The sequence below is a fragment of the Sitophilus oryzae genome, unplaced genomic scaffold (assembly GCF_002938485.1).
Source record: "Sitophilus oryzae breed Bouriz unplaced genomic scaffold, Soryzae_2.0 scaffold_1436_pilon_pilon, whole genome shotgun sequence".
NCBI classification, from domain to species: Eukaryota; Metazoa; Arthropoda; class Insecta; order Coleoptera; family Curculionidae; genus Sitophilus; species Sitophilus oryzae.
In genome coordinates, this window is record NW_022146100.1 from 2,308,795 (window position 1) to 2,324,318 (window position 15,524).

Here is a 15,524-nt window from a genome sequence, read left to right on the forward strand (position 1 = left end):
TGGCTATGGAATGAAGATCGCTGTCATTTTATATGTAAATTTATATGGGAAATGTCATTGATGATTCCCATTAATTGATCATTTTCCAGCCAACTGGACGCCGTTTTTTTTTCGATTATACGGTACGATAGTGGCAAGCGAAATCTTGGGTCGGCCTTTACATGTCTAGGAGTGAATCGTTATGGCGATCTAGTATAAGTTATTGGAGAGAGCAAAAATACGAAGTATTTGTTATATAACCACTTAATCGACGCTAGATTTTATGCGCGTTCTTTATTCAGACATCTCTTATTTTACTGAGCATATTGACCGTACTCTTCGTGCATACGAAAATCGGCACCTAAGGCTAGAAATACCGACCCTAGTATTATAGAACCAGCTTTCTGAGATGTCTAAAAATGCATATAGATATAAGAATATTTATAGTTCTTGCAATATTCCAATATAAATGATTAGCCATCGTCAGTAATTTTATTATTTGCATTTCTGATATAATTAAAAAATTAAAATAAACAAATAGTGTACAGGACGTATTGGAAATAAAAATGCGAAATTTACCGAATTTTTCAAATTTACCTTGATTTTTATTGAACTCAAAAAAATACACACATTTTTTTTATTCTAAACTGTGAATTAAAAAAAAAAGATAAAAACCATTTTTACTTAATAAAGGGTATGGCCTCCTCTACTGTTCATTACAGCCCTACATCGTCTATCCATGCTCCTGATCGGGTTGTCGATCTCTTCTTGAGGTACAGCCTGCCACGCTGCGTTCACGGCCCGAACCAGATCCCTACGAGTTTCACGAGGCATACCCATTCTCAAAATTCTTCTTTGGAGCGAGTCCCATACGTGCTCGATGGGGTTGAGGTCAGGAGATTGTGCCGGCCAGGGTAAGATGTTTAATTGATGAGCATTGATAAACTCACTTACCACTCTGGCTGTATGAGGCCGTGCATTGTGATGCATGAAAATAAAGTTTCTCCCAAAATCATTGGCATATGGTAACACGACAGGCTCAAGAATTAAATCACGATATGTGATTCCTGTTAGAAACCTTTCAAGAAAAACGAAATCGGTTTTTCGGCCTAACTGGACTCCTCCCCAAACCATAACTGTTCCACCTTGATAAGGGTGCACTTCCTAAACATGATCCAACAGAATAAGATTTCCCGGTTCTCTCCATACCCTAAGCCTTCTCGAATCCGGATGAATTCCAAAGCGTAACTCATTTGTGAAGAGAACATTGGCCCATTGTTCATTCGACCACTGAACATGATCTTGGGTCCACAAATATCGTACCTCTCGTTAAGGGTTGAGCTCTCCAGGGGCGTCTGCTTCTTAAGTTGACCTCTCTTAATCTATTGCGAACAGTGTCAGGACTAACGGTTACATTATGTGTTTCCTGGAGAATTAAACTAAGCTCTGGTGCTGTAAGAGTCGGTCGGCGTCGAGTATTTAATTGTAAAAAATGATCTTGCTGAGGGGTAGTAACGCGATGTCGCTCTGTGTGCCTTTCAACAACATCACCACTTTCACGCTAGCGTGCACTTAATCGCGATATTACACTTTGCGTTGTATTTAATGCTCTAGCTACGTCGATTTGGTGCATTCCAGCTTCGAGCATACCCATGGCCCTTAGCATTTCGTCTCTGTTAAGATGTCTACGCTCCATAATGTCGTTTAATACTAAACAGAGTTATTTGAATGAATTCTCGCCAGTTATCATAAAAACATAGTCAGTACAGGTTAAATTCGAACAATTGATGCTAGGTGCTTTTTATACATTTGACAAGAAATGCACAAACACTTCTGCAAATATCCCAAATTTAGAAATAACTAGTGTGACTACTTCGTTTCAATCAAAGTAGAAAGAATCGGCCTACAAATATGTGGTTGTTTATTCAAAACATTTATTTTTAACTTTAATAAAATGATATCCCTAGATTTTTCCGGTATGTGTACATTAAAGATCCTTTAAATTAGGCTTGTAATAGTGTTGTTTATCACACACATTCACATAGAACTAGAAAATACTTAACCTATATAATAGATAATATATCTATCTCTTCCTCGGTAATTACAGGATTTTAATAAAAAAAATCCAGAGGCTAGATTTAATGATTAAAAATGTACTCCCAACATTAATTTTAGATAATCCTAAAATATCCCAAGCTTTTTATTATTTTTCTTACTTTTTTTACTTTTGAAAAATTAACACTAAGTAGACCTATAATTATACGACATTTTTTTTTCTTCTTGCAGCATAAAATAATAAACTAAAATTCAACTTTGGTTAAAGTTGTGTTAATACAGTTTTTAGTGTCTCTATCAGTTTTAACAGCTATGAAGAGTTCCATATTAATCACTAAATTGTTTATGCAGTTATCTGGAATGTGGCCAACTGAATTTATTTTACCTAAAAGTAGATGGTTTTACAAACCTTACAGAGTATACGCCCAACTAATGTTCATATGGTTCGCTCTTTCCTTAACTATAGAATTTATCAGAGTTATTACCCATCCAAATCCGTCTGATAGAATTAGCTCAGGGGCTACAGTAATGCTGGCTGCAGTGATGATCGCTGTGAAATCTTTCATATACCGTAAAAACAAGATTCCCGAAATGTACAAAGATTTTTTTGAACTGGAAAACGAAATGAAAGAAACCCTGGACGAAGATATTCTACAGATATACAAAAAATTTCATAAGTATAATTGGTTGGTTAATATATGTGTTTTGTCAAATACTTGCATATTAACCCTAGCTTTAATACTGAAGGGTTTTTCAATTATATCAGAAATAGGATTTGAAAATTTCGATTTTGAAGAAAAAGGAGTTTTGTACGATCTATATTTTCCCTTTTCGAGAAACAACCATAGAATTTTTGTTATAGTTTTTAATGTTTATATTTGCTTGATGGGACTAATTTTCAATATTGCTTCACAAACCTCGCTTTATTCGTTGATGAACTTGGCATCTTTTAAACTGGCTATTCTCGGAGTTCGTATTAATAAGTATCACTTGTTTATAGAGACGTTTGGAAATAGTGAAGTGTTAACCATCAAACACTTTATTGTAGAACACCAAGATCTGATCAAGTAAGTATTTACTCGTAGAAATGTGTTCTCTGACCATAAAGTATACATAATTAGTAACTTGTTTCGCACTTATGGTGTAAGATATACGCTAGAAATATACTAATTTTCTAACTATAGGCATTGGTACAAATTTTTTATTTACTCACTCTGTATATTTTAAAATACGCCGAAGCAGATGCTGTTTCAAACTATATTAGGGTTTCCTATATCTATCTGGTTCATATTTGGAATAAAGAGGGATTTTCAATAAAATGGCAACCAGAGGGCTGATTTCGTCAAGGCAACTTTCTAGTGACAGTTAATAGTTATTTTCAAAATCTAAATTAGTTTATGGACTTTTAAATTTATAGAAATTTACTTTTATTTAATTTACCTGCAATAGTTTAATAAATAAGTAGTTATTTTTGTAACGAGAAAAACGAAAAAACTGTTCTTTTTTTTATTTTACTTTGATTTATAATAGATATATGGATTTTCTATAAAAGAGCCAATTACTGTAAGTTCATTTTTTCACTTACAACGACAGGTTTACCTAATAGGTTTTTCATAAACTGCACTGTTGTCAAGAAAATTCCTATTTGGATTTTCTTGATTTGCTAATTTGGACAACGAGCAATTCTCCTCACAAAATTGTATTTAAAATATCGAAGTTTTTATGTCCTCCTTAAAACCATTAAACCTAATAAACATTTTATTTCAGATTTGTTGGTATAATGAACGAATCAGTTAAATACGTGACATTAATGGAATACTTACTAAATTCTTTTAGTGTAGCTTCAGTAATGTTTCAGCTTATAACGGTAAATTTATAATTATTATTTATCATATTCCGATTATAATTATTAATATAGAGTATGTTCCGGATAGTTGTTGCAAGAGGAAAAAAAAAAAAAAAAGTTCTAAAAATCAAAACGCGTTTCTTTGATTGTTATTAATAGAATTTTAATTAACGTAATATTTTTTTGCTGTTTTAAAATGTTAAAAAAACACAAAATCTATTTAGTTCAATGCTACGAAAAAGGTTGCCATAGTTGACCACCTAAGTAGCATTTTCACGACTTGCGACCGACCACATGTTTACTAAACACAACGTTGGATTAGTTACAAAAAATAGTTAGCTCCGTACCTTGGGTATTAAAATAAATGTAAACGTTGTTGTAACGTTGTGCCGACGTTGCACTAGTGCTACAACAAAGTAAAAGCTTCAGCGACGTCGAATAAACGTTGTCTTGTAACCTTTTTTGCTTAAGTGATCTTTGGGTGATTCGGACATCGTAGTTACAATGTGGGGCAATAAAGAGTTTTCCGACGTCAATTTCAGAACCTATTCCAACGTTATGCAAACGTCGTGTGTTTTACTAATTCCAACGTTGTTTAGATTTCCTTATTCTTACGTTGGTAGGACGTCGAGCTACTACCTTTTTGCAACTGTATTAAACCATAACCTTAAATCTTAAATTTTCACGTCGTTGTTCCGTATATAAAATTTTCAGTGCTGTTTTTGTTTTTATAAAAAAAAACTTAATTAAGATGGGACGTAAGAAAGGCACATATAAAACTAAATTTAAATTATACATCGACATATTACCGATACTTTATCCACTCCCTCTTTTATTTAGAATATAGAGGGCGGCACAAGCTAGACTCTAGGATGACTAAATTAGGCAATCTTGCGACTAGTATACTACCTGTTAAGGCTGAACTGCGACTTTATTAGTCCAGTATGCAACTACTTGAACTACTCCATCTTAATCTCCAAAACAACAAAGTGAAAGCCGCCATGTTCTTGAATAAGAAAATTTTCGTTCCTGAAATAGCAATTCCTGCTTTTTGAATACATTAACTTGAAATATTTGACCCTAAACAACACGCGGAAACTATTTTTTCGACTGCGAATAAATTCTTCTCATTTTACTAAAAAAAAATTCAAGAAATTTTTTAAAACTCTTTAATTTTAAGGCCCATTAGTATTTTTCAAAGTAGAAACAATACATTTATCAATAAAGTTGTTTGCGTTTAACTTTTTTGCCTTGGGTAACGAGTTACAGAGTTGGTTAAAGTGTTTCAATAATTATGATCTTCAAACATCCTCCACACTTAAATACTTTTGTTCTGTTTTCCTTTACTGCCATCTGGCATATGTCTCTAAATCATAAACTAAATCATAAAAATAATATTTTTACTATAATTATCCCAATTTAAGATAAAACGCGACTTAGACGCCATATTATTATAGTTTTGTATTTCTGTGAATTAGGATTTTAAACAACGTTGCAGTTTGTAGTAAATTAGGCTGCTAGCCAACGTCGGTATCCAACGTCGTTTCGACCCAAAAATTATTCTCCAAACTAGTGCACACTAGGGTTGGCACGAGGTTGTGCCGACGTTGCACCCCGACGTTTGGTCGCGTGACACAACGTTGTCCCGATGTCCAAATGCTGCTTGGCATTTTCAGCAATATGCAAGGAAAACATCATCCCATTAAGCATGTGATTACCTACAATTTTTATCTGAAATCTTTTTGACTAAAATGGATTATAATGGAATTAGGGCGCATTTTTAAAATAGCCCAAATTTGTTGTTTTTTTGAAAAATAAGTCATTTTTGAATCATAAGCCATAAACCTTTTCAAAAATCGAAGACGAATATGTTTTTCCCCAGAAAACTGCAATTTTTTCCCATTTGACCGACTCTATAATTCCAGTAGTTTCCGAGATACCCATAGAGAATATCGTAAAAAATAATTTTATCTCTATTGTTTTGACGCGTCTGTCTTCTAAACGCGACCGTGTGCCAAAGTTTTCTGTTTACCATACAAATGGCAAAGAAATAATCGAATTATGTGCAAATAATTATTCAGGTATCTGATGACGATATTTAACATGTTTTTCAAAACATTTTTGGGTCGTCTGTTCCAAAAATATGACTACGTGCCGCGGCAGACATGCCTTGCGTTTTACTAGAGTTTTCCATTTCGTTGGTACACTTTTTTTTTGTTGTAATAATGAGGTAAGTTAATATCAATTTTTGACAGCTGTATACCGCAACAGTGACCGCGAAGAACGGTTTTATATTAGGTTAGTTATTATTAAACCTCTGGTAACTTATCAGGCAGTTCATTTTACTCCCAGCTCTTGGATTATGAAAATTGATAATAACTATCTATCAAAGAACGCAATCAAAAGTATATTACCAGAAAAAACGTCTTTTGATTTTTTGGACTTCAATCTTTTTAAGAAAAAAATTAATCGTATTTTAATGATTTTCTTAATTTTCTCTATAACACTATGGAAAATTGCATAAAAAAAGTATAAACGGGATTAACCATTTTAGAAGAAGCAAACATTTTTATGAAGAAAATGTATTAATAATAAATAAGCGTTATTCCCATACAGCACATCAAATCACCTTTACGAGGTGTTTACATTATTAGACGTAGACATAGGGTGACACAATTCCTCCGATGTAAATATGCTACGTTTACACATTGTAGTTCAACACGTATGCACAAAGGTTAAACGTCCGCCTCACAATGTAGCCACAGTATAGCATTTACGTATACACAAAGTAAGGGATACACAGTGTGCCGTAGGATACACAGTGCTTGTGTATTACGTTTAAACTCTGTTTACACATTGCAGTTGTAACTACCTCGTGTATACGTATGTATTTTGCTTCGTATATACATCTTGTGCTAGATAACACTACTTCTTATAAACGAATTTAGGAAATAATACAAGTTTTGATGCCTAACTTTTCGTTCTTTTTAAGAAATATTTATTCAATGACACCAATTATATCTTTTTAGAACGAAAATTAGGAAGGCAAAACTTTGTATTTTCCAAAAGTATCTCGATCGTAAGTTCAAGAGAAGTAGCCTTAAAATTGTTCCATTTTTGTTTTGTATTAAATGTACCACTTTTCTTCCATAAAATGGATTAAGTTGTTAAAAAATAAAATTCCTATATTTCTTTATATCATAAAACGCAATATCGCAAATAACACAATAATAATAATTATTTACACTGCAGAAAACAGAAGTAAGAAAACACTGTAAAAGAACAGAATTTGTATAAAATGTATTAAACATATAAGTACCTAGTATAACAACATATTAAAATAGTAAACACTGGTATATCGCCAAGATTTGGTGGACCTCGTTTAGTAATTTTTTTCTCCTCTTTTCCCTCCAAGCAGTTGGTTTGTTAGCATACTCATTCAACGACCACTCTGTTGGACTTTGTTGTATTTTATTGCCAGATTAACAATCTCACCCTTAAATTTTATATGAAACTGATTATTGAATATTAAACATATCTGTGTATATGGATCCATCAATAACTTACAGAATATCAGTGTAAGAAGTTCTTTGAAGTGTTTAAATCTTTCTTTCTCTGGTCCATTTAGATTTTTATTATTTCCAAATTAAAAAAAATTATATTGCAGAGCAGCAGCTAACCTCTTTATCATTATACGAGAATATCTGGAGTTTTCATTCATTGGAGTCAGAATTTGGTAAATTGGCTATCGAGTAAGGGAAGAGTCGCTGCTATAATATTAATAATACTCTTAGGAAGGTATAACAAGGTAATTAAAAACTTGTGCTTACCTTAAAATCTCTTTTAAACTACACACAAACAGAACATTTATATAGAGCTTCCGAATGATAAAACAATAATGGCTACTAACACATACCACTCCTAGAAAGGAGAAAGGAGAGAAGACACATAAGATACACTTGGTCGGTGTATCTACGCTGAGGCTACGCGCGCGTGCGCACACCTTCATTTCATGCTAGAATGTAGACACAACAGTAAACTATTACAAAGTGTCTATATAGATATTTGTATTATGTGTATACGTCACATTTTTACATGGTAATTACTATAAACACAACTATGATACGAAGTATCACACATACATATGACTTATACATTGTATGTCTTATATACCGACGCGCGACGTCAGATTTCATCATTTTAATAATTATTTGTTACGTTACAAAAAACTCTTTAGAATCTTGAGTGCATACGGTATACAACTAGTAAACACTGTATAACACATTTCTCTCAATATAAACCTGCATGTATCTCATATGTATAAGTTAGAACTAGATGAACACTTAGGTTCACTTTAACATATTTTGTTCCTCATGTGTCTCCCTTGTAGAAACGTAATTTCATTTGGACGTGCTGTATGGGTTCCTTCTTGTAAAGACAATCCGGGGACAGACTGTACTCAGACAATAAAGTAACTTTCACAAATATTTTTTTATTTTTAGATAAAATCTGCAGTAAAATTTATGTTTGCATTTCTATTTATTTGTATGTTAGTATGTCAAATATTTATATTTGCTTGGACAGCTAATGAAATTAAAGAACAAGTAAGTGAAAAAAAACTGAATGAGTATGAAAATACTATTAAATATCTATTCATAATATGTTGATGATTATAGAGTATTATGGATAGTATATAGATTAAATTTCCAAGAAAAAACATCCAGAACAGATCCAGTGATCGAAATCAAGCAAAAAATATATATTTTTTTTTAAATTTTCAAATTAAAATAACCCGTTTATTTTAGACTTATTTGACAAACGGTAAATAGCAAATATGTTTCTTTTATCGAGATCTACCAGCCCTGAAAATATTTGTACTTATTGCCCAAGTAGCATTTTCACGACTTGCGGCCACATGTTTACTGAACACAACGTTGGATTAGTTACAAAAACTAGTTAGCTCCGTACCTTGGGTATTAAAATAAATATAAACGTTGTTGTAACGTTGCGCCGAGGTTGAACTAGTACTACAACAAAGTAAAAGCTTCTGCGACGTCGAATAAACGTTGTCTTGTAACCTTTTTTGCTTAAGTGATCTTTAGGTGGTGATTCGGACAACGTAGTTACAATGTTGGGCAATAAAGAGTTTTCCGACGTCACTTTCAGGACCTATTCCAACGTTATGCAAACGTCGTCTGTTTTACAAATTCCAACGTTGTTTAGATTTCCATATTCTTACGTTGGTAGGACGTCGAGTCACTACCTTTTTGCAACTGTATTGAACCATAACCTTAAATCTTAAATTTTCACTTTATTGTTCTGTTCAGTCAGACAGTTCAGTGCTGTTTTTGTTTTTATAAAAAAAAACTTAATTAAAATGGGACATAAGAAAGGTACATATAAAACTAAATTTAAATATACATCGACATATTACCGATACTTTATCCATTCCTTTAGAGGTTGGCACAAGCTAGACTGTAGGATGACTAAATTAGGCAATCTTGCGACTAGTATACTACCTGTTAAGGCTGAACTGCGACTTTATTAGTCCAGTATGCGACTACTCGAACTACACCATCTTAATCTCCAAAACAACAATGTAAAAGTCGCCATGTTGTTGAATAAGAAAACGTTTCGTTCTTAAAATAGCGATTCTTGCTTTTTGAATATATTCACTTGATATATTTGACCCTAAACAACACGCGGAAACAATTTTTTCAATTGCGAATAAATTATTATCATTTTACTAAAAAAAAATCAAGAAATTTTTTAAAACTTCTTTAACTTTAAGGCCCATTAGTATTGTTCAAAGTATAAACAATATATTTATCAATAAAGTTGTTTGCGTTTAACTTTTTTGCCTTGGATAACGAGTTACAGAGTCGGTTAAAGTGTTTCAATAATTATGATCTTCAAACGTCCTCCACACTTAAATACTTTTGTTTTGTTTTCCTTTACTGCCATCTGGCATATGTCTCTAACTAAATCATAAAAATAGTATTTTTACTATAATTATCCCAATTTAGGATAAAACGCGACTTAGACGCCATATTATTATAGTTTTGTATTTCTGCGAATTAGGATTTTAAACAACGTTGCAGTTTGTACTAAATTAGGCTGCTAGCCAACGTCGGTATCCAACGTCGTTTCGACCCAAAAATTATTCTCCAAACTAGTGCACACTAGGGTTGGCACGAGGTTGTCCCGACGCCCAAATGCTGCTTGGGAAGACTCACCCGTATGTATAATGTATATGTTTTTAGAGTATTGCTCTTTCCGATTATATCTACAAGAGTCCATGGTATAATTCCAGTGAGGAAGTAAAGAAATTGCTAGCAATCATGATGATACGAGCTCAAAAACCGTTGGTAGTGACATTGGGCCCTTTCAGTCCTATGACCAGCAATACTGCCTTAACAGTAAGAAACAATACCCTATGAGGGAAAATACTATTTTCGTTCTTTCAAATCAAACTTCAAATACTTTTATACATGATGACTGATAAAACGCAAAATAATATTTTTAGCACTATAACAAAACTTAAATATTCTAATAGTAAAGAAGAGATGGAAGGAGAAGAATCTCTTTAGATTGTTTGTTGCTTTTAGACCGCGCCCAAAAAAATTTTGCATCATTTTACATTAGAATCTTCATTAATTTGCTATTATTTTATTTTAGACTATTAAAGCTGCTTACTCATATGCAACAGTGATGTTAAATGGTTACAAAGAAGAATAAAAACGGCCACACAAATCACTTTCTGAAAAAATATTATTAAATAGGTACAAATAGGTATAATGATATTATAGTAGTATAGAAATAAATGTGCATACGTATTATAATTGGTGTTATTTTGAAAATTCCACACCTGTAATTTCGAACCAATCAAAACGTATTTTTTTCACAAATCACCATGGCAACGGATAAATTTTAGTGAACATTTTTTCCTTGTGGGCACCCAACAGCGAATTATATTGGAAATTTTTTGACGTTTATAATGACAGAATATCTTTTTGAGAGTCTGGTTTTTATTTGTTTACATGATAATTTTGATACATTTCAATTACAAAGCTGAGATGTTTTCTATATTTTTTGGACACCTCCTTTCTTCTTAATGACGAAAATACAGGACTTGGAATGGACTGAATTAAATGTCTATGTCTATGAAATATATATAATATTTAGACACTATTTTATTCACCTTTTTTTCATTTAGCACTTTGAATTTTTTCACTTTCACTCTCCTTGTAGTCTTCAGAGTTCTTTTTTTGCATGTTGAACGCATAGTCTTCAAGAATAAGCGCCAGTTCTTCCACAGGTATATCCGCTCTGTCGAAATCATACGATTTTTGTCCCAAAAAAAAATACGAGAATGTCCCAAAAAATATTAACGCGCATGCTAACCTTTCGTAAAAACACGACTCATTGCTGATTTTGGTTATATACAGTAAACTAACCATCATCGTAATGTAGGCTACTAGCTCGTCGAAAAGTTGTATAGTTTTCGTAAAATTTAAGAATGGTTAGTATTCTAAATAAAAAGAAAAACAACGCTTCATGGTACAAAAAGCCAAAACAGCTTCATCGACAAAGCATTCACAAAACAAAAAAGCACAAAAACAAATATACAAATATTAAAAAAAATGTCATACAATACAAATCAATTCAAAAAAATTTACGTCATAAAATTACAAATAAAACATATGTGGACGTTGCAGAACACAGGCGTATCTAGAAAATTTTACAAAAGGAAAACTGTAAATGGATAAAATCATGTTATATATCAAAAAATCAAGAGTTATAAAATATTAAATATTAAATACTAGACCTTTAACCAGTGTGTGAGATGATCAAAATTTTAAAATTCACAATTGTTCGTGATTAAACATCAACAAAAAAGTCGTTTACCGCATATAGGGCTCTCTCCAGTAAGTATGATTTCAGAGCTTTGCGAAATGCGGGAAAGAATGAAAGTGACTTGATATTCGAAGGCAAATGATTGTACATTTTCTTGGCATTGTACAGTATTGAGCCCTTAACTAGTTCTGAGCTCGGTGTTGGCAGATAAATATCGTGCTCCGCATTCCTAAGTGGATAGTTGTGAGAAGGCCTTTCCGGAATAGAGAATATGTGCTTGCGGATTAAGCAAACGGATTCAAAAATGAATAAGGAAGGAAGAGTCAGTATTTTGCAATTTTTTAAGAAATTCTGGCAGTGAGTTCTACTGTTTAGTCCCAATAAGTATCGAACTGCTCTCTTTTGAAGTTTGAAAATACGATCAAATTTTGTCGCGCAACAAGTACCCCAGAATGGAAGGGCATAACGAAGATGCGACTCAAAAAGGTTGATAAAATTCTAGGGTCTTCCATAGCACAGTCTTAAAGAATATCATACAAACATGATTAATTATTTCTAACTGAGAAAATTGTTTTTTTAAATGCTATCATTTATTTTCTATATCTATTGTTTTCTCTTTCTTGTATTTAGTACAAAAAAATGTTATATTTTTATTCACTTCAAAAAATTCTGGGTTGCGCTAAATAAAAATGAATATCCACGGGAATTATTGCTAATAAATATATTATTTCCAATTTTCCAAATATATAAAATAAATTATCGTTCAATTAATTATTTTAATTACCCGCTATTAATCTTTTCGAAAATTGCCTTAACAATGTATAATAATACATAATCTTATAGTTACTTTCTTTTATTGTTACTTAGGTTACAATTAAATACATTTTAGCTAATTACAATCAAATTAATTAAGTAATTGTTTCTTTTTTCCCGAAGGAAGTTTTTTCAGAAAACATAAAGAGTTGTGTTTGTAACACCAAACGCCAACATGACAAATTCATTAATTCAAACAAAATTGTTTATGATAATGAGTGGCATGTGGTCCAGTGACTTTTTTTCAGTTCAAAAAAGATTATTTTACTTACCTTACAAGTATTTAGCTCAACTACAATTTCACATATTAACTTTACTCGAGATCATCGAATTCGGAAGAATATTAAACAGTTCCGATTCAACTGACCGACTAAGCACTAGTGGATCGGTCATGTTATCCAGTGTAATAGTAACAACTAAGTGTTTAATTTATCAGAAAAATGGTATAAATTCTATGTTAGAAGATGTAATCAAGCTGGAGAAAAGAATTGCTGAAAATAATGATCCAGATGTGAAAAAAATATTGAGGAAATATTATTCTTATAACTCCTTAGTTAACAAAGCTGTTATAGCTTACACTATATCTACTTGGGCAGCTATGGTAACTACAGCGTTCATGTCTTTTGCGAAAATTGGTATCAAGGACTTTGATATGGAAAATAAAGCTGTACTATATGAAATGTATTTACCAATACAAAAAAGCAACCATAAAACATTTATAGTTGTATTAAATGTCTGTTTTTGTATTCTACCACCAATAGTTAGTATCGCATCGCAAATCTCATTATATTCGCTTATAAACTTTGCTTCATTGAAAATATCAGTAGTTGGTGTCATGATTAAAAAATATCACAAAATAGCAGAAGAATCCAATCAAGATGCAATATCAGTTATAAAATATTGCGTCTCTGAACACCAAGAAGCAATAAGGTAATGTAATGAATAAACTAGAAAGAATTTTAAAAGAGTAAGTTTAAAATTTCAGGTTTGTTAACAATCTTAATGAGGGAGCAAAATATGCAACGCTGATAGAATTTTTGTTGACGTCTTTTAATGTTGCATCAGTGATGATTAAGTTAATAACGGTAATAGTACCTTAATTTAAATATACTGTGCTCAACCCATTATTAAAATTTTTTTTGTATGAAATTATAAAGTATTCGTAACAAATATATTTTTTAGGCCAGTGATATTTCAAATATGCTTTTCGCATTTATCTTCGCTTGGTTGCTGATTTTTCAAATGTTTATATTTGCCTGGACAGCGCACACCATTAAAGAACAAGTAAATATATTCAGTGGTGCAAAATCAAGACTTAAATTAACAGTTATTGATTTTTAAGAGTCTCTTAATAGCTGATAGTATTTACGAAAGTCTTTGGTACGAGTCGAATAAGGAAATCAAAAATATACTACTGGTAATGATAGCGAGGGCACACAAACCTTTGGCGTTAACTATTGGGCCATTCTCGGAGATGACAACGGAAAGTGTTTTATTGGTTAGTATGTTAATAAAATGTATAATTTCCTTTAACAAAAAATGCATATAAAAATATGCTGCATTCATAATGAAAAATATCGAGGGCTACAAGTACAATTTTGGCCAAATTGAGATGGATTGATATATTTTTATTATTTTCATATAATTAGACAGTAAAATGGAAAAATAATCATTCTTCTTCGTAAAAACTTCACCCTAATTAGCTTGACGAGGTTTTTATTGGTTTCAGTGAAATTAATTTTTCGTAAATACAAGGTTCTACCTTTTAGCCCTCGATATGTAAAAGTTTATTTGTTAAATGTAAAATAAAACAACTACCAAATATAAAAAAGAATATGATATACACTATCCAGAAAGAGTTTTAAATAAGCATTAAATTTTGAGGTGATATATTTCAATCTCAGGAATACACCAATTTTTTTCACAAAAAAGTGAAAATGTTGAATTTTTGAAAAAATTGTTTAATTTTCAGTTAAAAAAATGATAATGGCAACACAAGTAATGAATGTACAGGGTGGATCAAATTCGACGCTTTAAAATGGAAACACCCTTTTCTATAGGAGATAGACAAAAACTAATATCGGTGTCTGGAGCTCAATTTTTGCCAAAAACATGATGGTGAAAACTGCATATCGATATCTGTTACCGTTTCGGAGTTACGGGGTGTTTTTCAAAAATATACGTTTTTAACAAATCGCTGTAACTTTTGTGCTATGGAAAATTTTGTATTTTTATGAAAATATTTACAAAGCACCTTTTTACGTAGAATTTAATGGTTTAAGTATAATTTTTTTAAAATTAATAATTTAAGAATTATCAACAGAAAATTTGATTTTTTATATGGGATACCCTGAATATTTTTAGTTTATTGAAAATAATTTAAAATTACCTTTCCAAAAATATAACATACTTGATATTTTGCTCGATTCCTCTTCGAGATATAGAGTATATAAAAATTTGCCCGCTTTAAATAAGTAGGCTTTGAACGGCACCGGCTCTCATGCAAAAAATTCTAGCTGTGAGCATCAATTAAAACGAAAATAATATTTGCTATGAGAGATGCTCATTTCGCTATGCTCATTTTTGAAAAACACCCCGTAACTCCGAAACGGTAACAGATATTGATGTGCGGTTTTCACCATCATTTTTTTGATGAAAATTGAGCTCCAGACACCGATATTAGTTTTCGTCTATCTCCTATAGAAAAGGATGTTTCCATTTAAAAGCGTCGGATTTGACTCACCCTGTACAAGAAGTTGGTAACCAAAAAAAAATCTGTGGTTCTTAAAACTTTAAACAATCATTTTCTTTTTAAATTTTAAGTAAAATAATTCAATTATTATGGACTTATTTGAAAAACGGTAAAGAGAAAACGTTTTTTTTATCGAGATCTATCGGCCGTGAAAATATGTGCCCTAAAAAATGTGTATATCCATATAAAAATTTTAAAAAATCTAATTAATTTTATTATTTA

At 31.7% G+C, this 15,524-nt stretch overlaps 1 protein-coding gene across 1 annotated transcript; it reads left to right on the forward strand.

Moving 5' to 3' along the window:
• Window positions 1-3,049: 3,049 nt before the first annotated feature.
• Window positions 3,050-10,618, forward strand: LOC115876548 (odorant receptor 49b-like). Its single transcript, XM_030892359.1, has 5 exons — window positions 3,050-3,101; window positions 3,802-3,901; window positions 8,383-8,484; window positions 10,144-10,299; window positions 10,559-10,618. The coding sequence occupies exons 2-5, from the start codon at window positions 3,815-3,817 to the stop codon at window positions 10,616-10,618; spliced, it is 405 nt and encodes a 134-aa protein (XP_030748219.1). The 5' UTR covers window positions 3,050-3,101; window positions 3,802-3,814.
• Window positions 10,619-15,524: the final 4,906 nt, after the last annotated feature.

Coding starts and splice junctions, on each gene's coding strand:
- LOC115876548 (XM_030892359.1), top strand. CDS start 3,815: ATGAACGAATCAGTTAAATACGTGACATTAATGGAATACTTACTAAAT. Junction 3,902..8,382: donor TAATGTTTCAGCTTATAACG/GTAAATTTATAA, acceptor TTTTATTTTTAG/ATAAAATCTGCAGTAAAATT. Junction 8,485..10,143: donor CTAATGAAATTAAAGAACAA/GTAAGTGAAAAA, acceptor ATATGTTTTTAG/AGTATTGCTCTTTCCGATTA.